This window comes from Schistocerca americana, chromosome 6, assembly GCF_021461395.2.
Source record: "Schistocerca americana isolate TAMUIC-IGC-003095 chromosome 6, iqSchAmer2.1, whole genome shotgun sequence".
Lineage (NCBI taxonomy): Eukaryota > Metazoa > Arthropoda > Insecta > Orthoptera > Acrididae > Schistocerca > Schistocerca americana.
Window position 1 is genome coordinate 428,508,189 of NC_060124.1, and position 26,018 is coordinate 428,534,206.

A 26,018-nucleotide genomic window follows, 5' to 3' on the forward strand; every position below is an offset into this window, starting at 1 on the left:
GAATACATAAATTTGGATTCTCGGATGACAAGCTGAAGCATGCTCCAACCAAGAGTAAGTCCACTGCGCCACCTTGCTCGGTGTTTCCTCTCATTTTTCAGCTCAAGATATGATGTCCCTTCTGAATTTTATTCAGATATCTCTTCCTTAAATATCTGCCTCAAATATATATACCATTCCGCACCTGTTGACTCAATGCAAAGGCCATACGTGGCAGCGTCTTTTAAGCTAAACATGTATACAAGAAGTAAGAAAATCTTTTCAGTTAGGACTGCGTGGCTCAAAGAGGAGTAAATTAACACCATCAGAATTGTGAAGCGCAACAAAATGCCGGGTGGCTATAATTGAAGTGCAGTTACTCACAGACGTCCAGTGTGGACTTTAATAATCGTATGATACCGAAACTTGGTATATATTCTAATGCGTCATTGCGGAACCGATTTACGCTAGAAAAATTATTCAAATTTTGTCCATCAGGTGCAAGTCTGCCTCCGGTGGTCATATTGAACAAATTGTGTAAGCGGCGGTTAATAATATCAACATTATGCCACTTGTTTGACCTTTTCTGCCCTCATGCCGTTGCTAATTCATTACATATGGAAACATTCTGTACTTCTTTCTTGCATTCACATTGCCAGATTTGCACGTGGTGCGCAAAACTGGAATTAATTTTTTCAAGCGTGAATCGGTTGCGCATTAGAATATATACCAAGTTTCGCTATCAAACGGTTATTACAGTTCCCACTGGACCTCTGTGAGTAGCTGCACTTTAATTATAAGCATCCAGTGTAAACAAGGAAAATATAGGATGTTTCATGAGGAATCTTTATTACTAAACAACTATCCCGGAACACGGGGTACGGTACCCACGCCCACTCACAGGTTCTCTGTCTAGCGGCTTCCTGGGACAACAAAAATATGGTTCTCTATATGTAGCGTAATCAATGACCGAATTTAAAAATTTAAAGCCCTGTCATAATCTGATAATTAAGAGGTACAATCTTATGTTAAGGCTTGACACAGTAAGCTATATATTTCACTTAGAAACTGTGTTTGTCTCGAGGAACGTAAAAGACGGCGAGCAAACGGATGGATTTTATTGATCCACTATTTGAGAATGAGAATAGTTAACGACTTCGAGCAAACTTCGCATAAAATATCAAATCTTTACTCGCTAACACCTCCCACATCATGATGAAAAGAATAAGTTTATCGCTTGCTATGTTTCTGCTGTTCATGCAGTAAAGCAGCAGCATCAGGCATGACGTTTTAATGTTTGAATTTATTACTTCTTTAGTGCTTACTCTGTTCGCAACTCAGCTTGCAGACAGTATTGACATATATCACTGAATGTACCTTTAATATTATAGCAATGTACGATACATAATTCAGGAGATCTGACTTCGTAAAAATTGAGGTGCCTGAGAAACTAGCCATTACTTCAAATAGAGCGCAAATTATCCTGTTTATACTCATCCAGTGTTTCATAATAGGAGCGCTTTGCGACTTTTAACAAACTTTAAGCATATTTTCAAATCTTTCCAATAGTTTTTCTCGCTAAAGGCAAACGTTTAGCACCTTAACATATTTATAAATTAATCAGACATTTCAAGCTGTTTTATACGTGAGAGTCCGATTTTTTAAAGAATTACTAATTTACTAGAAGTAAATATTTTAGGAGGTGGTAGAATAGACTAACGAACAATACATTCTGTATAACATGTGACCAATTTTTACTGCTCATGCAGATACAATAAACAGAACGTAACGCAAACAAATAGTCACTGAAGGCGTTAGGCAAATGATTAAGTTTAATGTTGATTTTCATAAAACCATCTCCGGCTTGAATGGAATTTCAGATTCTCTTGTCAACACCATATGTAGCTCTTGTGACGTCGTCTTGATGTATTTTATGAGAGCAGCACTATTCGTAACTCGAACACTCAATTTATCTCTTGTGTTTACTTTTCCTCTGTGGCCTCCTCCTACCAACCATATCTATAGGCAAAAATCTGAAGGGGTACGGTCCGATTAGTTTGGCGGCCTAGAAGCGTCACCACTTGTGTCGATACATGATGTGTCATCTGACCTTTAGAATATGCACGGACACCGTCATGCTGGAAGAACATACCCACCCTTACAACCAAAACAGCGTCTTACAGTAATGCTGCAGATTCTGTTTCCAGAAAGACTGCAGGAAGAGGCTCTGTAAGAAAATTCGATAACACTGCCGGGCCAATCAGTTGATATTCTATCATACCACACTGCAAATTTACGGAGAAACGTTACTGAAAATGTGTCTTCAAAAACACGTGTTGGTTGTCGTCGGACCAACGATATGAGTTAAGAGAGTTATTTACACCGTCACGAGAAAAAGTGGCTTCATTAGTAAGCAGTATTAATGGGATTGGCAAAAATGGTCACGTTTCTTGGCCGCCACAGTCCCTGTTCCTTACCCATTTAGGTTTTTGCATATAGGAACAGTTTAAAGGTCCACAAAGAAAAAGTAAAAACAAGAGACGAAGTGACTGTTGGGATTATGAATAGTACTGCGTTCATAAAATACGCCAAGACGATCTGAGACCTGTCAAGAGAATTGAAAAGTTTCAAGATTTTAAACATGGCTGAAACAGCAACTGTTGAAATTCTTCACAGTAAATGATGACAGCCAAAACAGTTGCAGGATAAAGATTAAAATTCTTGACAACGGTTTCAGTACATCATCAGAACTTCATCAGAAGTAAAATACACTAAAATCACATCCTGCAATGGAGATTCATAAAACAATTGTGCCAAAGGCGGCTTCCGCCCATAATTATGTTGTATAAATGGAGATGATGTTTTAACTACTGACGACGCCTTTGGCACAATTGTTTTATGAATCTCCATTGCAGGATGTGATTTTAGTGTATTTTACTTCTGATGAAGGTATATTTAGATATACCGAAACCGTTGTCAAGGATTTTAACAAATCTTTATCTTGCAACTGTTTTGGCTGCCATCATTTACCGTGAATTGAAAATTGCTTTCAAATCGGAGGTGGAATTCACCGAAATCAGTTTTTAAATTAATCATTTTTCTTTACTTACCGCCTTCGGCTATTATTTTCTGTAGGTTACTTTTTAGCAGCAGTATCTGTGTAATCAATAAAAATTGGGTACACGTTATATGGATGTTTAACGGGAAATACACTCTAAGACAAGACAAAAAAAACGACGCATCACGAAGGAATTATCCGAATAGGACGGAAATCTGTAGATGTAATATACACGATTTTAATTTTTTAAAAATGGATGATTTATTTTGGAGAAAGTGCTTCACAAATTGAGCAAGCCAATAACACGTTGGTCCACCTCTGCCCCTTATGCAAGCAGTTTCTCGGCGTAGCATTGATTAGAGTTCTTGAATATCCTCCGGAGGGATATTATGCCACAGTCTGTCCGATGAGCACGTAGAAGAGCCATGCCCATACTCCTCCAAACGTTCTCAATTTGGGAGAGGTCCGGCGACTTTTCTGCGCAAGGTAGGATATGCCAAACACGAAGACAAGTAGTAGAAATTCTCGCGGTGTGGGGGCGGGCATTATCTTGTAGAAATGTAAGTTCAGGATAGCTTTCGATGAAGGGCAACAAAACTGAGCGTGCTGTTAGGCTGCCGCGGATGACGACCAAAGGGGTCCTGCTGTGAAATGAAATGGGACCCCAGACCATCACTCATGGTTGTCGAGCCGTATGGCGGGCGACAAAAGGGTTCAAATGGCTCTGAGCACTATGGGACTTAACATCTGTGCTCATTAGTCCCCTAGAACTTAGAGCTACTTAAACCTAACTAACCTAAGGACGTCACACACATCCATGCCCGAGGCAGGATTCGAACCTGCGACCGTAGCAGCAGCGCGGTTCCGGACTGAGGCGCCTGTAACCGCTCGGCCATAGCAGCCGGCTGGCGGGTGACAGTCAGGCTGGTATGTCACCACTGTCTGGGAAGCCTCCAGACACTTCTTCGCTGGTTATCAGTGCTCAGTTCGAAGCGGCTCTCACCACTGAAGATAGTTCTACTTCAATCAATGAGATTCCAGGCCGAATAAGCCTGACACAACTGCAGATGGGCTTGTTGGTGTACGGAGGACTATAGTAATCAGCGCAAGGGATGCCTTGAGCTCAGCCTCTTTCTGTGAGCCATCTGTTGATGGTTTTTGAGGTCACTGAAGCACCAGCTGCACGTCGGTTCGGTGATAATGATGAATCCGGATCTCTAATTGCCACTATGTCTATTGCACGGTCCTCACGTTTTATCGCCTCTCTAATGATGATGATGATGATGATATTTGGTTTGTGGGGCCCTTAATGCGCGATCATCAGCGCCCGTGCAAATTACTAACCTGTTCACTGTCCAGTCTCGCCACTCTCCCAAAATGATGATGAAATGATGAGGACAACACAAACACCCACTCCGCGGGCGGAGAAAATCCCCGACACAGCCGGGAATAAAACCTAGGACCCATGATTCAGAGGCAGCAACGCTAACCACCAGACCACGAACTGCGGAATGTCGTTTCTCTAGGTCGACCTCTTCCTTCTTGATGCTGTATTCGGCCATTGTTTACCCATTACCTCCGACATCGTCGAACAGTGACCTGGTATCAAAATGGTTCAAATGGCTCTGAGCACTATGGGACTTAACTTCAGAGGTCATCAGTCCCCTAGAACTTAGAACTACTTAAACCTAACTAACCTAAGGACATCACACACACCCATGCCCTTGGCAGGATTCGGTTCCAGTGACCTGGTATCGACAAGTTCCCTGAGTATTATCCTTGCAGCTACGCGGTGTAACATGCGCTGCAGCGCCACACATTCATAGATCGGCGGCCAAAGATTACAATTTTGCATTCTCCGTCAAAACCTGTACGAATGTCAGTTTGTGATCAGTTTGCATAATTCCTTTGTGGTGCGTCCTTCTTTCTTTTTGGTCGTAGAGCGTAGTCGACATTTCCACCTGCTAATACACTGTTCCTCTTGGAACCGCCTACGTACCATAGTTCACGCTACAGTAACAGGGGACTGGGTGTTTGCGTTGTTCTCATCATTTCATCATCATCATCATCACCATCATCATCATTGGTGACATTTTTTAGATTGGAATGTGAAAAAATTGGACTGTGTGAAAATTGGGACTTTGTACCGGCGCTGATGACCGCGCAGTTGAGCGCCCCACAAACCAAACATCATCATCTAGAGTAACAATTGCAAAATACCCAAAATGTTACGACAAAATACAAAGCATTATTAAAAACAAATGGCTCTGAGCACTATGCGACTTAACTTCTAAGGTCATCAGTCGCCTAGAACTTAGAACTAATTAAACCTAACTAACCTAAGGACATCACACACATCCATGCCCGAGGCAGGATTCGAACCTGCGACCGTAGCGGTCGCCCGGTACCAGACTGTGGCGCCTAGAACCGCACGGCCACCCGGGCCGGCTATTAAAAACAGATCAATAGACATTTACTGTTCACTTTCACTCGGAAGTACATAAAAAAACAACTGATCTAAACGATATATACACAGTATTCAGTACCGCTGCTGCTGCTACTACTGAGCTGCTTTCTGCTCTACAATTTGAGATATATAGACTGTTTACTGTTTAAAAATGGTTCAAATGGCTCTGAGCACTATGGGACTCAACTTCGGAGGTCATTAGTCCCCTAGAACTTAGAACTAGTTAAACCTAACTAACCTAAGGACATCACACACATCCATACCCGAGGCAGGATTCGAACCTGCGACCGTAGCGGTCGCCCGGTTACAGACTGTGGCGCCTAGAACCGCATGGCCACCCCGGCCGGCTATTAAAAACAGATCAATAGACATTTACTGTTCACTTTCACTCGGAAGTACATAAAAAACAACTGATCTAAACGATATATACACAGTATTCAGTACCGCTGCTGCTGCTACTACTGAGCTGCTTTCTGCTCTACAATTTGAGATATATAGACTGTTTACTGTTTAAAAATGGTTCAAATGGCTCTGAGCACTATGGGACTCAACTTCGGAGGTCATTAGTCCCCTAGAACTTGGAACTAGTTAAATCTAACTAACCTAAGGACATCAAACACATCCATGCCCGAGAAAAGTTTCGAACCTGCGACCGTAGCGGTCTCGCGGTTCCAAACTGCAGCGCCTAGAACCGCACGGCCACTTCGGCCGGCTTTACTGTTTATAACGGTCACAAAATTCAAGTAAATCAAGTGGCACTGTCGCTTCCAATGGATTGATTGGCACTACAGTGCTAATACATTCTACAGTAGCAATAGCAAAATACGTAAATTCTTAAATTCTTACAAGAAAATAAATAGCAGACAAGTAAACAGTCTGTTGACTTCTACTCAGAAACATGTAGGAAATCTAAAAGTGGTATACGAACTAAATCCTATAAGTCCAAGCGGTCTGTGACGGATTAATGTTAAGTTTACAAAAATTATTACCTGAAAACAAAAAAAAAACAAAAAAATGTGAGCGTACCGGAATTCAAATTTTAAAGAAAACTTCTTTTTCATGAAACTCGTGTCAAGAGTTATAAATTGGGTTCTCTATAATTTGTTAACATTCATGTTCCCATGGTATTTACGGCAAGTATAGCCACCGATAAGTCAAAAAAGTAATTGTATGAAAAATTAAAAAAATATATTAATTTTAATTATTTTTCGATATATCTCGAGGTTTGTTTTACGGTGCTCTCGAATAACTGGCTAGAACTTCTCAGCATATTGTCCTACAGTAACGGTTTTTGGCTGATTTTCTTCCCAGAGAGTTGTGCTACCGCTTTATTCAATAATTTCTACGATTATACACTCCTGGAAATGGAAAAAAGAACACATTGACACCGGTGTGTCAGACCCACCATACTTGCTCCGGACACTGCGAGAGGGCTGTACAAGCAATGATCACACGCACGGCACAGCGGACACACCAGGAACCGCGGTGTTGGCCGTCGAATGGCGCTAGCTGCGCAGCATTTGTGCACCGCCGCCGTCAGTGTCAGCCAGTTTGCCGTGGCATACGGAGCTCCATCGCAGTCTTTAACACTGGTAGCATGCCGCGACAGCGTGGACGTGAACCGTATGTTCAGTTGACGGACTTTGAGCCAGGGCGTATAGTGGGCATGCGGGAGGCCGGGTGGACGTATCGCCGAATTGCTCAACACGTTGGGCGTGAGGTCTCCACAGTACATCGATGTTGTCGCCAGTGGTCGGCGGAAGGTGCACGTGCCCGTCGACCTGGGACCGGACCGCAGCGACGCACGGATGCACGCCAAGACCGTAGGATCCTACGCAGTGCCGTAGGGGACTGCACCGCCACTTCTCAGCAAATTAGGGACACTGTTGCTCCTGGGGTATCGGCGAGGACCATTCGCAACCGTCTCCATGAAGCTGGGCTACGGTCCCGCACACCGTTAGGCCGTCTTCCGCTCACGCCCCAACATCGTGCAGCCCGCCTCCAGTGGTGTCGCGACAGGCGTGAATGGAGGGACGAATGGAGACGTGTCGTCTTCAGCGATGAGAGTCGCTTCTGCCTTGGTGCCAATGATGGTCGTATGCGTGTTTGGCGCCGTGCAGGTGAGCGCCACAATCAGGACTGCACACGACCGAGGCACACAGGGCCAACACCCGGCATCATGGTGTGGGGAGCGATCTCCTACACTGGCCGTACACCACTGGTGATCGTCGAGGGGACACTGAATAGTGCACGGTACATCCAAACCGTCATCGAACCCATCGTTCTACCATTCCTAGACCGGCAAGGGAACTTGCTGTTCCAACAGGACAATGCACGTCCGCATGTATCCTGTGCCACCCAACGTGCTCTAGAAGGTGTAAGTCAACTACCCTGGCCAGCAAGATCTCCGGATCTGTCCCCCATTGAGCATGTTTGGGACTGGATGAAGCGTCGTCTCACGCGGTCTGCACGTCCAGCACGAACGCTGGTCCAACTGAGGCGCCAGGTGGAAATGGCATGGCAAGCCGTTCCACAGGACTACATCCAGCATCTCTACGATCGTCTCCATGGGAGAATAGCAGCCTGCATTGCTGCGAAAGGTGGATATACACTGTACTAGTGCCGACATTGTGCATGCTCTGTTGCCTGTGTCTATGTGCCTGTGGTTCTGTCAGTGTAATCATGTGATGTATCTGACCCCAGGAATGTGTCAATAAAGTTTCCCCTTCCTGGGACAATGAATTCACGGTGTTCTTATTTCAATTTCCAGGAGTGTATTAATTGTAAGGACCAAAAAACGACTTCGAAAAACTCCCCACTCTGTGCTTACACACTTAACTTCAATACTCAATTAGTAATACTAAAAGTCAATGAAAAATATGCTACCATTTTTTTCCTGAGAAGCTAAGCATTGAATATGGACCTCTAGCGTATCGCTGTAAAATGTCAATTACATCCACCAGACTTTAAAAAAAAGTTATCTCGGCTCCAGAGGATTACAGATTTTTTTGAAAGGTCGTAAAAACTGCCAGCGATTTCATTCTTTAAAATTTATTTTCATAAAATAAACGTTGAGATAGTTAGTTTAAAAAACCACCCGTAATAGTGCAAGTTTTCCGAAGTCAGATCGTTGCAATTAATGCAATCGCAAAAATTATTGAATGGCTTGGTAGCATAACTCTTTGCGAAGAAAATAAGCCTAAAAACGTTTCTGTCGAGTCATCCACTGAGAAAATCTAGCCAGTTCTCAAGAAAATCAGTATACCTTGAAAAATAATCAGTATTTTTCAATGTTTCAAACAAGTATTTTATTGACTTACTGTGAGCTATACTTAAAGTAAAATAGCAAGTATGGGAACGTAAATTTTAACGAGTTATACACATCCCGATTTTACCATTTTTTTCTGTACGTGTCGAAAGATCAGAAAGCAATCAATAGTAACAAAAAAGGAATCGATAGATCTTTTTTAACCCAAAACTTCTTCATTGAATAACATAGTAGCACAACTCTCTGCGAAGAGAAAAACCCTAAATCAAACCAGCCGCTGAGAAGAGATAGCTTATTATTGAGAACGCGGTTTTTTCCAAAAAATTCGGTACATCTTGAAAAATAATCAACATTGGAAAATTTGGAAATTTGTGTTAATTTCTTATGGGGCCAAACTGCTGAGGCCATCGGTCCGTAAGCCTACACACTACTTAATGTAACTTTAACTAACTTACGGTGTGGACAACACGCACACCCATGCCCGAGGGAGGACTCGAACCTCCGACGTGGGAGCCGCACGAATCGTGACAAGACGCCCTAAGACCGCGCGGCTACCCCGCGCGGTAATCAACATTTTTTAATTCTTCAGTTATGTACTTTTTTTGACTTATCGTGGTCAATAGTTGCAGTCAATAAAGAGTATGGGAAGGCGCCATAGAGAACACGATTTTTAAAGTTTTTTTCGCTATATCTCGAAACGTAAGAAAATAATCGATACTCCTAAAAAGCAATCAATACATCTTTTTAAGCCTTACAACTTCGTTCTTCGACGTTTTCCGATGGGAACTATACTTTTTCACTTACTTAAGGGGGGTAGGACGTAAAACGGGGTTGACTTGGAGCAGGAAATGCACCAGAAGACATTTTAATTTCCACTGTCTATACTTTTACAAGTAAATTCATAAAACTTTGTCAGCATGACCAGGAAGGATTCAGGATTCACACTTTTAGCAGCGGAAGTTCAAAAACATAACAAAATAATTTTTTTACGTGTGAAATTTCATGATTTTTTCACTTACTATTTGCTGCATTTTTTGCTATAGGTACACTTTTCTTCATAAGTAAGAGAGACTGTCCGATGAATTTTGCACAGCATACAAACCGTACTTACAGGTGTCTGAAACTCTAGAATCTATTTAATTTATGAAAAAATGAATGGGCTGTTACGTTTTAAACTTTATGTTTAGAAAAAAATCAAATTTTGTAGTTAATTATCTCAATTTTTACCACAGTTTTTAATAGATTTGGATAATTCTAGAGTTTCCTACACCTGTAAGTGTGGTTTGTATGCTGTGGAAAACTCATCAAATAATCTCTCTTACTTATGAAGAAAAATGTACATATAGCAACAAATGCTGCCAACAGTAAGTGAAAAAATGACGAAATTTCATATCTAAAAAAAAATTATTTTGTTATGTTTTTGCACTTCCAGTGCTATGAGTGTGAATCCTGAATCCTTCCTGGTCATGTTGACAAAGTTTTATGAATTTATTTGTAAAAGAATAGACAGTAGAAAATAAAATGTCCTGTGGTGCCTCTCCTGCTCCAAGTCGGCCCGTTTGACGTCCTACCCCCCGTAAGAAAAATCGTTTCTTCAGCTTCGCAGGTTTTTTTTATTTTTCTTTTTTTGCTAAGTTCGCCATCTTGGATTGGCTTTCATGAAAAAGAAACGCTATGTAAAATTTGGTTTCCTACATGCTCAATTTTTGGTAGCCAGGTAATAATTTCTGCAATCACTTCTCCGTAGTCCTTTGCTGTGATGGTGCTGCTGCCACTGCTGTTTATTTCGAGTTTTCCACGCAGCCTGACACAGCGTGACGGCGGTCACTGCATAGGCGTGAGGTGGAGGCGGAGGAGGCGCGGCTGGACCAGATGATGGAGCAGGAGCGGCAGCGAGCGCTGCGCGCCGAGGCGGAGCGGTGCCAGAGGCAGGCCGAGCGTACACGCGACCACGTGTCCAGCCTGCTCACGCAGATCCGCCAGAACGAGGAGCTGCGCCAGCTCGAAGCCCAGAAGCGCGCCGACGTGCGTAGCCTAACTTATTGACATACGGTCCCTTTTTCAGCCCACTTGTAACCACTCTAGGCACTGGCGTAGCTAGGGCAAAACTGGATATGAAGTGCACCGCAGCCAACACGGGGTGTGTGAAAGGAGATTCCTGGCTCTGTGTCAGATGTGCACATCCTTATCTGATCGCCTCACAGTTCAGTGCAACACAGTGGAGGTGTAGTAACATCTCTATACCTTTCGAACTACCAGTAGAGATTTAAATTATATCGACGTAGCCCTAAAGATTATTTCTAATTTATTATGTAAATTGAAGGTGGATGGGGGACAAAGAAAAGGAACAAATGACATCAGCTGCATCGGGACTTAAAAGCGACGAGTGAAAATGTGTGCCAGACTGGTATTCCCCTTGAACTCCAACAGCATTGCAGATACTCTCCAGCTGTATTGGAATAGCACCTGAGCTTCGAATAAACTGGGGGATCCGGCCTGAATCCAGTCGTTGTTGCTTGAATCAAAGGAAACTACACAGTGCCAGAGACTTTTTCAAAATTTGGAAACTATAACCTATCAGAAAATGCAAAAAGGTGGGAATTTAAGGAGATGGGACCTGGATAAACTGACTAAACCAGAGGTTGTACAGAGTTTCAGGGACAGCATAAGAGAACAATTGACAGGAATGAAGGAAAGAAATACAGTAGAAGACGAATGGGTTGCTCTGAGGGATGAAGTAGTGAAGGCAGCAGAGGATCAAGTAGGTAAAAGGACGAGGGCTAGTAGAAATCCTTGGGTAACAGAAGAAATATTGAATTTAATTGATGAAAGGAGAAAATATAAAAATGCAGTAAATGAAGCACGCAAAAAGGAATACAAACGTCTCAAAAAATCAGATCGGCAGGAAGTGCAAAATGGCTAAGCAGGCATGGCTAGAGGACAAATGTAAGGATGTAGAGGCTTATCTCACTAGGGGTAAGATAGATACTGCCTACAGGAAAATTAAAGATACCTTTGGAGAAAAGAGAGCCACTTGTATGAATATCAAGAGCTCAGATGGAAACCCAGTTAAAAGCAAAGAAGGGAAAGCAGAAAGGTGGAAGGAGTATATAGAGGGTCTATACAAGGGCGATGTACTTGAGGACAATATTATGGAAATGGAAGAGGATGTAGATGAAGATGAAATGGGAGATACGATACTGCGTGAAGAGTTTGACAGAGCACTGAAAGACCAGAGTCAAAACAAGGCCCTGGGAGTAGACAACATTCCATTAGAACTACTGACGGCCTTGGGAGAGCCAGTCCTGACAAAACTCTACCATTTGGTGAGCAAGATGTACGAGGCAGGCAAAATACCCTCAGACTTCAAGAAGAATATAATAATTCCAATTCCAAAGAAATCAGGTGTTGACAGATGTGAAAATTACCAAACTATCAGTTTAATAAGTCACAGCCTGCAAAATACTAACACAGACGAATGGAAAAACTGGTAGAAGCCGACCTCAGGGAAGATCAGTTTGGAATCCGTAGAAATGTTGGAACACGTGAGGCAATACTGACCTTACGACTTATCTTAGAAGAAAGATTAAGGAAAGGCAAACCTACGTTTCTAGCATTTGTAGACTTAGAGAAAGCTTTTGACAATGTTGACTGGAATACTCTCTTTCAAATTCTAAAGGTGGCAGGGGTAAAATACAGGGAGTAAAAGGCTATTTACAATTTGTACAGAAACCAGATGGCAGTTATAAGAGTCGAGGGGCATGAAAGGGAAACAGTGGTTGGGAAGGGAGTGAGACAGTGATGTAGCCTCTCCCCGATGTTATTCAATCTGTATATTGAGCAAGCAGCAAAGGAAACAAAAGAAGAATTTGGAGTAGGTATTAAAATCCAGGGAGAAGAAATAAAGAGGTTCGTCGATGACATTGTAATTCTGTCAGAGACAGGAAAGGACTTGGAAGAGCAGTTGAACGGAATGGACAGTGTCTTGAAAGGAGGGTATAAGATGAACATCAACAAAAGTAAAACAAGGATAATGGAATGTAGTCAAATTAAGTCGGGTGATGCTGAGGGAATTAGATTAAGAAATGAGACACTTAAAGTAGTAAAGCAGTTCTGCTATTTGGGGTGCCAAATAACTGATGATGGTCGAAGTAGAGAGGACATAAAATGTAGACTTGCAATGGCAAGGAAAGCGTTTTTGAAGAAGAGAAATTTGTTAACATTGAGTATAGATTTAAGTATCAGGAAGTCGTTTCTGAAAGTATTTGTATGGAGTGTAGCCATGTATGGAAGTGAAACATGGACAATAAATAGTTTGGACAAGAAGAGAATAGAAGCTTTCGAAATGTGGTGCTACAGAAGAATGTTGAATATTAGGTGGGTAGATCATGTAACTAATGAGGAGGTATTGGATAGGATTGGGGAGAAGAGAAGTTTGTGGCACAACGTGACTAGAAGAAGGGATCGGTTGGTAGGACGTGTCCTGAGGCATCAAGGGATCACAAATTTAGCATTGGAGGGCAGCGTGGAGGATAAAAATCGTAGAGGGAGACCAAGAAATGAATACACTAAGCAGATTCGGAAGGATGTAGGTTGCAGTGGGTACTGGGAGATGAAGGAGCTTGCACAGGATAGATTAGCATGAAGAGCTGCATCAAACCAGTCTCAGGACTGAAGACCACAACAACAACCAATCAGAGCATAAATCGTTTCAGCAATTTGTCTTTTGAAGAGGGTCACGTCTAGCTTAAAAACCATGAGCCTCAGAAATAGCAAGGAGTTGTACATATTATCAGCCATGTTTAACACAGGACAGGTTTCAGCTGGTTGTTAGAGGGCCTTCCTGGAAAGTGGTCTCACTAGCCCAATCAATGGAGACCAAAACAGATCGAATAGTGGAAAAATATGTGTAGTCACAAATTTGTGTACACTTGTAGGAGGAAGTTCCATGAACAACTGAGGGAGTTCCATCAACAACATACTGACCAGTGCTGTGTGATCTCTGGAGTGACGGAGGAGCATTTAAAGGTCACTTCATGTTTTTCTTGCTTAGGTCAAAAACTGTGGCTTCTAGCAAAAATGTTTCCCAGTACAGAATTAAATGCCATCAAATTTCCTACGAAAAGATCCTATTATTTTTTCTAGGACTAATAGTTTTCACATTGCAGGGAATGGAAAACCACAAATTATTAAAATATTTTTAAGGGTTAAAATTAATGCTTACTGTTAAATGAAGTGTGTTAAGAACAAATATTAAATGTGTGTACGACATTTAAGTGTATTAGATCTGTATTAAGGAATAATTTGTGTTTTGGGAGTATAACGAGGTGGAGGGAGGATGAAATGGAGGGCAGATGCATGAGGGAAGGTAGGTCACTGGTAAGCACTTCCTTTCTCCATAGATCTGCAAACTAAAGAGTGAGCATCTTATGAATTAGTGGCAACACAGTGAGCAGACATGGCCAGGAGGTTGTTTATTTTCCACAAAGTGCATTAACAATACATGAAATACAAGTAAGAGTTACTTACAATGCTAATGCAAGAAATGAATATCGACAGATTCTTCACAGTTCCCTGTACACTGTTCTGTAGTGCTACACGTGAAATTAATTCTTAGCTATCTTCTGTGAAATGCAACTTGCTCCACCACCAGCACTGGCCACTTTTTGGTTTACAGGCAGACTATACCTTTCCAGCATTTCCTGTCCATTTCTCTCATGTCAATAAACAAAGTAATTTCACTGACCTTGTGCTTACATAGTGGAGTTATTTTCAGTTTATTAAGTAAATACTTATTCACAGTTTTTAAGTCAACTTTTATGTGGAGTATGTTCATATAAATAATGGCTGAGAACTATTTAATTTTTAAGCATGATGTTGCCAGTGACCTATGTAGAGTTGGTGGGAAAGGGATTGATCTAGTAAATGTGGTATCCTGCTGCTGTCTATTGTTAACAGCATATTGTAAATCTGTGTAACCATACTGTAGTCACTGGGTGCTGAACTGGTGAATGACCAGAAAGTTACTGCACTTCTCTCACCATCAACTCTTTTAGTGGCAGACTGCATAAATCTCTTCCATACAGGAATTGCAAGCAGCAAGAACTTGCAAAGTGGGCTGCACTGAGCAGAGGCATTTACCACACAAACACAGAATGTCTTGAAAGAAGGGTGTGAATATGTCTGATGGAATGGGACTGATCATGTTGAAATTTAGAACAATAATCTGCTGTAATGCTTTACATGTCAAAATATTTAGTAGAGACAATTAAACTAACATGTTAACTTGGGATTGGCTCTTCATTGTGGTGGCCATGTGAAAGCACTAGCTGTTGAGGTCATTTAAGTTCGAGCTCAATTAAGAACTGCAAATAAGTACTCACTTAATTAATGGAAAATAACTCCTCTATGTAAACATGAGTTCAGTGAAATTATTTTGTATGTTCACATAAGAGAACTGGACATAAAACATTGAGGAGATATTGTCTTTTTGTAAAGTAAATTGTGAGCAGTTCTCATGGTGGTGGAAGTCACCTTTCCCAGAAGAATGTTACAGCTGCTGTACAAGATAACTAAGAAATAATTTCCCTTTTGCATTGCAGAACAGTGTGCAGAGATTTACCTAGAATCTGTCCATATGCATTCCTTACATTAGTATTATTAGCAACTCACATCTGTCTTTCACATATTGTTAATGCACCAGACACATTTACATACTGCATTGCCAGAGATTTGTAAGGTAAGCTGTGGAAGGATTGACATAACTTTATAAAACACCCTGTAGTTGCTTTTTGTGACATAGTGAAGTAAAGAGAATAGGAAATTGCCTGCTTGCTCTTCAGCTTGCTGACATATGAAGGAGGGAACTGCAAGATCTCAATCTGATGACTTTCTTTCCCCCACATATCTGTTCTCCACCACCACTCCAGCACACCACACTTCCAAAACACAATTTATCTCTTAATGCAATTCTACTGCATGCAGATGTGTTACACATGTTTAATATTTGTTCTTAACCCACTTCATTTCACATTAAAACACTAGTTCTAATAACCTGCAGTTTTTCCATCCCCTGCATAACTATTAGTAATAAGAAATGAATAGGACCTTCTTTGTAGGACATGTAATGAAGTTTAATTTTGTGCTGGAAAGATGTTTTTGCTACCAGTTGCAGTTTATGATTTATTCGAGGAAAACATAAGAAAGTCATCTTTAAGGCCCCTCCCCTTCCCCCCCACCTTTGCCATGTTCACTCTGCACCAATCATGATTTTTAGTATGTTGTTCATGGCACTCTCTCCCGCCACTGTGAAAAATTTGTGACTACATGAATTTGTTCCTCTAATTTTCCTTTGTTGCTTGGACTAGACCAGTAATTTTCCAGCTAGATAAAAACACTTATTCTGACCATACTTGATGTAAATAGCAAATTCAACAACATTTGTGAGTCTATAGCTACAATCAACAAGCAATACAGAAGTTGAGTAAGGAAGGCAGAAGGTGAAAGATCCATGACAAAAATAGCAATAATAAAAAAGAGGGAAACTGGAAGACTGACTTCCAAAACCTAAATGGAAACAACTGAAATAGAACCTAGCACTGTATCTGTGCCAGTAGTACAGCTGACCATAGTAGAATTGAACACATAAATAAAACTTGTGTCAATTTGTCATAGAAAAAATGTTGTTTAATGAAGTAAATTTACAGTGGATGTTTATTCCAAACATGTAAAAATATGCTCAGATTTATGTCAATGATCTATTATTTCCAGTGCTTTAAAAATACTGCCAAATCATGCAAATGTATGTGTAATCTGGGTTATTTTCAATTCACACCCTCTAATGGCTAATTTTCCCATGAAAAAAATTGGCATTTCATGGCTCCTGACAATGTAGAAGATGTAGCATGTGCTACATCAATGAACTGCCACTGACTGGCAGGGCAGTTCTGTAGTAATATGACAGACATAGTTTTACTTTCCATTAAAATGTTTACTTTTTGCTTCAAATTGCAGGAGAGCCGGCGGATCAATGAGGCACAGATGAAGTTACAGCTGGAAGAACTGGAGGCACTGCGCAAGAGGACTGCTGAGCAGCAAGCATCGCGGATCAAACTGGCAGAGCTCAATGAGCAGCTGCTGCGCTCGAAGAAGGAGGCACTCGAGGAGCAGCGTGATGCAGACCGCAAGGTGACTGCCACTGGATACAAGTATGGACTGGTCATTCAACAGGCAGCCACAGAAACTTAATGCTCATGCATGAGACCCTAATCATACAGCTTTGCGAGGCAAGTCTTAGCTAATGTAAATGAGGTCCCTGCCAAAAAATGTGTTTCACAGTGAGCAAGATACCTGTCAGTTTTGGGTCCAAAACAAACTGGCTCACTTCTCTTGTCTCACATGATGTAAACATTGTTCCTCGTTGTCTGAGAGACAATGAACCAGGAGGAAAGGAGGAAGTACAACAAAAGTGTGATGATGTGGTTCTCTCATCCAAACTGATGGCTCACCCTTTCCATGTCTGTTTTGCACCATGGTTTTCTCTGTCAATGAAAGACCAAAACATCTGCCTCAAGAAACAGCCTCACAACAACTGTTTAATGAAGCAAGTCTTGCATAGCAGAAATACAGTTTTATGATTTCTAGCCATGTGTCTGATTCAGTTCCAGAACAACCCAATAAATTATTGCATGCTACTTTGTACTGGGTGCAGATTTTGCTCATCTTCTACATGACTGTAGTTCATACTTAGATTCATGTGTACTGTTCTAGTATGAGGTGCTTTTCAGTTGTTTCTGAGAAACTGAGGTTCATAGTCTTATGAACCTGTTGAGTAGCACATGGGAGTGTCAGCCACCAAGAGCAGTCATTAGCACAGCTGGATACAAATGACATCAAATGCTTCTTTCACTAAAATAAATCATGTTTCTTTGGAAAGAAATAATAATTATAATCACTGTAGTATATTTATGGCAAAGTATAACAGGGAATTGTGATGAAATGAACATTTTTTCAATGAATTTGTGATTGTGTCACAAACACAGTGTACATTATTCAAAGCAGGTATAGCTCAACATGACCTCACTAAAATATGCCCATGAATGGCGTCAATAAATAACTGTTCATTTCATCATGATTACTTATTATACCTCAATTTTATCTCTCCATGAATGTACCATAATGGTTAACATTATTATTATTACTGTTATTGTCATTTTCCAAACAAATATGATTTGTTGCAGTGATATAAGGTTTTTGTAGAAGATCAGTAAAAGAAAAAAATATTACAACACTAGAATGAAGGATGACAGATGTCTAGTTTGCCAGTTTATCCAGTTGTGCTAATGATGCTGATTGATAACTAGTGCTTTTGTATCATATTCAACAGTCTTGAAAATATTTGACCATTATTTCTCAAAAGTTTTTGAGAAGTGCACTGTACTATAGCAGCATTTTCTACAGCTATGTATGAACTAAAACTGTGCAAAATATGAGCACAATCAATAACCTATTACGTATATGCTTTCCAGATAGGCAGGTGAAATTGGAATTCTCAGGAGAGAAGATTGTGAAAAACATCACCAAATGCTCAGCACTGTGTTACGGCACAGAATTCTTGAATGGTGGCATAGAGCTGTTATTGACACAGCTTCAGAACATGACAAATATCAGAGGATGTACTAAAGGATGCCCATATGGCAGTTTCTAGTGTGTATGGGGAGGAGAGAGGGGGGCAGACCTGTGAGTATGGAGTATTTTTAATATTTTGGAAGACAAATGTTTCCCTGAGAGCTAGGGGCAGCTGTGGCCCCCTCTTGCTCCCAGGTAAGGGCACCCTTGGCTGCATTGTCTATACAGATGATCTGCTAATTATAGTATCTGTTAACACAAGTGCTAAATTAGAAGAAAACAGTAGGGAAGTTCTGGAAACAATTAGTATCTGCTGCACAGAAAATTAATTAATGCCATCAACACTCAAAACAGTTTATATGTTATAAAAGGAACATTATCAAGAAACCCCACAATCAAAAAGGACCAAACTGTCAAGAGAAAGGAAGTATATAGGTACCTCAGCAGAAAGATCTAAACATTCATGTACATGCAGAGATTATTTTCTGGAGAGGCATTGAAATCATGAGCAAAATAACAAGAATTGGCTAAAGTAGCTTTCAGTTGCACCTGAATGCAGTAAGAACATGTCATAATGCAGTCTTAATTTGTATTGTGGGCTCACAGTGCCAGAAAGGAAAAGACAGCACAAGATCTTCAGTGAGCACAAGGAAATATATTCTTGTGCCTGACATGCAGGTATACAACAGCACTGAGAGAGGTGTTGCTGGTGATACTAGGCTTACTGCCACTAAACATAGCTGTAAGAAAGAGAGGTGTACAACATTGGATCAAAAAGGGTGAATACAATTAGTATAGAATATCCTGGTGCAAGAGCCACAACAAATAAGGAAATAAAGGCATCCACTGATACAGAGTGGTAAGAAATCTGGGACAGGGCATAAATAGGAAGAGGAACCTACCAGTTCTTTGCTAAAATAAAAGTAAAGTCAGTAATGTCACATTTTCTTCTGACAAAGCAGCTATACACTGCCCATTGGGACATAGTCCATATCTCAGCTACTGACTGAGAATATGCAACACAGTCACAGACAATAGCAAATATGGAACAATCAACACCCTGGACCACATTGTCTGTAAATGTGCCATTAGATACGATATTACAGACCAGAATAGGAATGTCTTTGGTAATACGTCAGTCTGTAACATAATAAGAAGAGAAGTTGAACTTGCTTACTAACTGACATCTTATATGGCTGAGAGGCAACCAACAAGATGCCATGCACCATGAAAACAAGATGCACCACAGCAGAACATCCATTTACAATAGCCTTCCAGAAGCAAGGAGGAGACGAGCCTTGAAAGGATCAGCAAAGGTTTCCTGAAATCCTAACAGCCATCACCCAATCTCTACACCTTGGGTGGCATGACAATACAGCCCCTGTGTGTCCTGAGATGTGCCTCAGTGAGCCAGGGACTAACTATTTGGACAATTGAGGGAATTTAGTTTTGTTCTGATATTAAGTATAACAGTGTAGTGTCATGTGTGTTGTGGATTCTGGGTCACATACATCTGTGTGCCATGTGGCCAGAGAGTATTACATAGATTTTAAAGATTGTTTATATTACTTTTCTTTAAAATACATATTTTACGTAGCTTTTTTCCTTGGACACCATATGCTTAGCTGTTCTAACGAATTCGAAATTCATATAAAATATTCTGTTTTGTATTCATATTACATCCAATTCATGTACAACATTTGGGCTATTCTCATATGTAGATAACAGACTAATAGAAGATAGCAAATAGAGAAGTAGGCTTCCCTTTGGCAATGAATGTGAAAAACAATCATATAAGTATTATGCTATTTCTGTCCCTTTTTATGAGCACCTGCTCATAACAATTGTAAACATTATTTGTAGAGCCAGTAGTTCATGCATAAATAGATGATTTTCACAATGCTACTAAACATTTCTTCTTAAGAGAAAGCTGATCAGAAATTTTATAAACTTATACACTCATCATGTAGTTACAAATGAATCTCTGCAGCAGAGTGTGTGCTGTTTTGAAATTTCTTAGCAACATAGGAATCCATTCACAGCTTACACCCCATCTGCCAATGTCTTTCTCACCCACTATTAAACCTGCACAGAAACTTCCCTGCACACCTTGCTAGACTAGCACTCCACGAAGAAATAATATCATGAAGAAATGGTGTAGCTACAGCTTTGATAGCTGTTTCCAGAACAAATATTTCACTCTGAAATAGAATATATGTGAAACTTCCCAGTAGATTAAAAGGAAAAGTGAGATACTGTTAGAGTTGAAGCTATGAGGAAAGAAAGTTAGAAATACACCTAAGTCACAAATATATCTCATTAAAAACTCTTTCTACAAATTATCTGAATACCTGCACTGCTGATTGCTAAAATTGCAACCCCAGTAAGGATATATAGTAAAAAAATAGTACTTATTGTGCATACACTATGTAGTAAGATTAAATTTGTAAGTGATTTATGGTAAACAGGATCTGAAACTTAGAATGCAGAGCTGCCATCAACAATAGCTCTAACTGTCTGGGCATGGAGTTAAACCTGGTGTGGATGACAGAGTTACATCATTCTAGGCTGCTTCGACTAAAGTTCAGTACCCACAGTGGCTGGCAAGTGATGGCACACCAGGCTCACAGCAACCCATAACTAGATGTTTTCAATGTGTGAGAGATCTGGAGCATGTGCTGTCCAAGGCAACTTTCAAACAACATTTGTATTGTGAGGCAGGTCAGGGCAGCAGGAGCAACTTACCATCTTTTACCCCTTGTAGAAAAATAATATCACAGAGACCTCTGAAATAGGGCACAGCCACCAGTCTTAACAGGTCACTGATACAAGAATCATTCAATAAGTAATGTGTCACATTTTCTTCTCAGCCAGTTTCAGTTGAAATAAGCAGAATTTGTTGTGGAACATAATGGATTATTCCTGCTTCAGCCCCTATAGTTTCATGAAGTTCTGATAGGTAGCAGTGCTATATGTAGTCTTGAAAATGACATCAGTAATGGAGGTGCAGTCCAAGTAGAGATCTGTCACTGAGTTTCTTTGGCAGAAACCAGAGCATCACAGATGCTCTTAGGTGCTTGTAGAATGTCTGTGGAGACCTGGCAGTGGACAAAAGCTTCATGAGTCATTGGGAGGGGCATCTGTCATCATTGCAATAAGGTAGTGCAAACCTGTCTGATCTCCCATGTGCTGGCCGGCCGCACACAGCTGTGATTCCTGCAAAGTTCAACATGCAGACACTCTCATCTGAAGTGATCAATGGATTACAAGCAAACCTATTGCTGCACAGCTGAACATCTCTGTTGGTAGTGCTGGCACACTTATCCGCCAGTTGGAATAATCAAAGGTGTGCTCCTGCTGGTTTCCTTACCACCTAACAGAATGCCATAAGGAGCAATGAAGGACCACCTGCACAAAATTGCGTGAACATTATGAGGCTGATTGTGACAATCATCAGTTGAACATTGTCACAGGCAGGGAAACTTGGGTTTGTCACTTTGAACTGGAAACAAAATACCAATCCATGAAGTGACGTCACACCATCTCTCCTCCAAATAAAATGTTCAATCACACCCTCACCCAGTAATTTCATGGTGATGATCTTCTGGAACTCTGAAGGGGTTTTATGTTATCTATCCTCCCTCATGGAGCAATGATCACCTCTGAAGTGCATTGTGCTACCCTCAGGAAATTGAAGAAACAACTTCAACTTGTCCATCGCTACAGAAATGCAGTTGTTCTCCCCCTCCACGACAACACAAGGCCTCACACAAGTCTGGGCACCCTAGAGGAACTCATAAAACTTTGTTGGACTGTTCTTCCTCATCCACCTTACAGCCCAGATTTCACACCTTTCGACTTCCATCTGTTTGGCTCAATGAAGGATGCACTTTGTGGGAAGGTTATTGATACAGCAAGAAGTTGGCTCCAACATCAACCAGTAGAGTGGTGCTATGCATCCATACTGGCCCTCCCAGTAAAGTGGTGTAAGGCCATCACATTGAACAGGGATTATGTTGAAAAATATAGTTTTGTAGCCAAAAGAGTGGAGAATAACATGGTGTATTGGAATCCTGAATAATAGCAACCTGCTTTCAGAAAAAAATGTGTTGTTTTACTTATTGAATGCCTCTTATGTAGCAGGTGTTGTCTAAATTGTGAACCAGTGGTGATTCTGTTAGGCACCCATTGGCACTCCATACAATATGTTAAGTATTGGCAATGTTCATTCTCCTTGGAGCCTCCACACACAGATATGTCCAAAATGACATGCAGTACCAGATGACATGGTGCCACTCCAGTACTTGGTGTCGTCATTTGGTACACCATTGTTGGCACACCTCTCTGCAGCTGTTACAGGAGAAGACACAACAATTATGACAGTCCATGGTGCTTTAGATATCACTGACTGGGCATATATCTTGCTGCAAACAAGGCCCCTTTGTGACTCATGGTAAGTGATGTGGCTGTACAATTCTGCATGGTCAAGTGAACAATGTGTCTGTCCTCTCATGTGCTCATTGCATGGGGTCATTGAGCTTCTGCACAGCATTGTGAGTATGGCCATCCTGAATGTATTGCTTTCATATTTGCTTGAAAATTGTGTTACCTATACCAATTTGAGCACCAATATTGTGGAATGATAAACTGCACTCTCCATAGGCCATCTTGCCATTGCAGAATTCTGACATGTGCTGATAAATGTTTGTTCTTCATGTGTGAGGCATAATGTGATCTTCACAAACAGCCCACCTCCAAATCTGATTCCTGACTGAGAAACCTGGTGTGTAATGTTTACTTATATAGCAAATTACCACCTACTTTCTAAGGTTTTGCTGAAATGGATGTCATGTGCATATCCTAACATTGGACACTTGCTGCCAGTATGGCATTTGTTGCATGCCACTTCCATGGTGTTGCAAATTTGATGGCCAGCAGTATAGTTTCAATGATTGAAAAGTTCTGTTAGTCATGTGGAAAGGATATGGCCAAAGTTGCATGACAAGTGGTAATGCTCTGTAAACAGATCTCAGTGTTTACAGATGTAGGTAACAATTTTCCTTGAATAATGCCAACATTATCAAGTGAATCTTAAGCTACAAATAAGAGATAAGAAGCAGTTGCTTAGCAGAACTGAGGGCCCTACTGTTTTTCCAAAGTAGTACCTTTCTTTCTAATTTACTCGATTAAAATTAGCTACCATACACTATATGATCAAAAGTATCTAGACACCTACTAGTGGACATTACTTTGGGGTGTGTCACCTTCTACCTTTATTATGATTAAAGCTCTGCTGGGGACACATTCAATACAGTGTCAGAATGACTGTCTGGAGGAATGTCAGCCTATTCTTCCACAAAAGCCAAAACCAGAGAAGATTATATGTTGCATGCTGAGATCTGGAGTTAACTCATTATTCTGTTTCATGGCAAAGTTGTTCCACTGGGTTCAGCTCAGGACTCTGGGCAGGTCAGTCCATTTCAGTAATGTTATTACTGATGAACCGTTGCATCACATATGCTGCTTAATGGCACAGTGCATTGTCATACTGGTATAAATTGTCATTGTCTCCAAGATGCTCCTCTACTGTACACAGTGCACAACACTGTAAAATGTGTTCAAAACCTTTTGTATTTATCATTGTCTGAAGTGCAATAGGGGGACCACAACATACCCATGAAAAGCACCACCAAACCGTAACACCACTGTTTGTACTCCACATTAAGGCAGGTAATGTACTCCAGGCATTCACCAGCCTTAATTGCTTTAATTGGACTGTCACAGGGTATAGCATTATTCATCACTCTAAATCATTTATTTCCAATCATCCACTGTCCAGTGGCAGTGCTGTCTACACTGCCTCCAGTGCTGCTTAGTATCGACTACAGAAATGTGTGGCTTATGAGGAACTGCTTGACCATTGTACCCAATATTTCAAGGCCATACTTTATGTCTCAAGCAGATCTCAATCATCTTATGTGTGATTTAAATTTGCCAAAGCAATAGGCAGCGTTTTTAGCTTCATAATTAACAGGATGAATTCTTATTCTTCAGAGTACAAAGTGAATGTTTGTTGGGACCACCATGCTGTTTATTCTGAATATTTCTTCACAGAAGATGACTTTTTTGTAATGATATTGACTCTGTTATGGGGAATCACAGCCATGATTTCCACATAAATTAATGGCACTTGTACATAGACACCAACAAAGAAATTCTGAAAGCACTACTTCTCCATTATGGGAAGTTAGTCTGAAGGAGACATATAAGTACTTTAAATTGCTTCTCACACTTCTCCAGTAAGGGATATACAAGTGGCATATATGTACAAATCTCAAAGTAATAGCAATTTCCTTCAGTATTCAGCTTGAGTACGCAGAGGCAGAAAAAAGCATTATTATGAGAAAAAGTGCTACTCAGAATAAACTACTACCTGAACAGAAGAATGTAGTGAATGCTTCTCTTGTTGATGTCAAAAATTTCTATTTACCTCCAAGCACATTAAATTGGGTCTCGTCAGAAACTTCGTGAAAGCCATGGATAAACATTCATGAAGATTCATGTAACCCTACTCCTGAGAGACAAGGATTAGTGAAGCAAAAATAAAGGAAGGAATATTTGTTGGACACCAGATTAGAGTTTTAATGTATGAAAAACTTTTTCTTGATTTTTTTTTAGTTATGTTGAAATTCTGCAATGGCTGCTTTTCACAGGTGTCAGTAAGTCAGTTTGTGGCAACTCAGCAGGTAATAGTTTGCTTTTCAATACATTGAAGACCGCCCTGGTAGCTGAATGGTCAGCATGACAGAATGTCTGACTGGGTCAGAGATTTTCTCCACTCAGGGACTGGGTGTTGTGTTGCCCTAATCATCACCATTTCATTCTCATCGATGTGCAAGTCACCAAAGTGGCGTCAAATTGAAAGACTTGCACCTGGCGAATGGTCTACCCGATGGGAGGCCCTAGTCACATGACAGTCAGTCAGTCAATTCATTGAACATTCTTTCATTGCTGTTCTTCACTTGTTTTGACTTTGTTTGACTTCTTTTTCTCAGTAAGAGTTGTGCTTTCATTTTATCTGCTAGATTGCTCCCTACATTTTTGTAGTAGCTTCGCAATATTGTTACACATCCATGGTGGGTCTTTCCCGGCCCCCACAATCTTACATGGCACAAACTTATCTAGCATACGGCTTACAAATACTGGAATTCCTGTCAAAGATCTGACCCCTTTTCCTTCTCAAAACTGAAAGTTGACTGTTGAATCTTCTTCTTCTTCTTTTACTTGCCATTACACATGTTTCTATGGGGTTGCCTTTGTTATTTGGGTTTTGACAATGTTAATGACAATTGACGGGTGGATGATTTTTATATAGCATATATTGAAATAGGGTGTGGGTATCAACCTGATATTTACCTAGTTGTATGTTCACTGCTGATGGTTAGGAGTTTTTAAAATCATTTTCCCTGTGATTTTCTTTGCCAGAAGTATTTTCTACCTCTCGTAACTTTTCAGTCAATACCAATGTCAATTCTGCACCTATAGTTTTGTGGTTAGTAAGTCCTATCTCCATTATTGCTGTAGTCTTCAGGCAAGACTGGTTCAGGGCAACTTTCCAA

General features: G+C 40.7%; 1 protein-coding gene across 1 annotated transcript in view; it reads left to right on the top strand.

The window, feature by feature from the left end:
• The window catches only part of LOC124620187 (cilia- and flagella-associated protein 45-like), a 219,547-nt gene that overhangs the window by 67,460 nt on the left and 126,069 nt on the right, over window positions 1-26,018 (top strand). Inside the window, exons 5-6 of the mRNA XM_047146857.1 lie at window positions 10,608-10,797; window positions 16,786-16,959. Coding sequence (XP_047002813.1) covers window positions 10,608-10,797; window positions 16,786-16,959 — 364 coding nt within the window. The remainder of the gene's footprint in view (window positions 1-10,607; window positions 10,798-16,785; window positions 16,960-26,018) is intronic.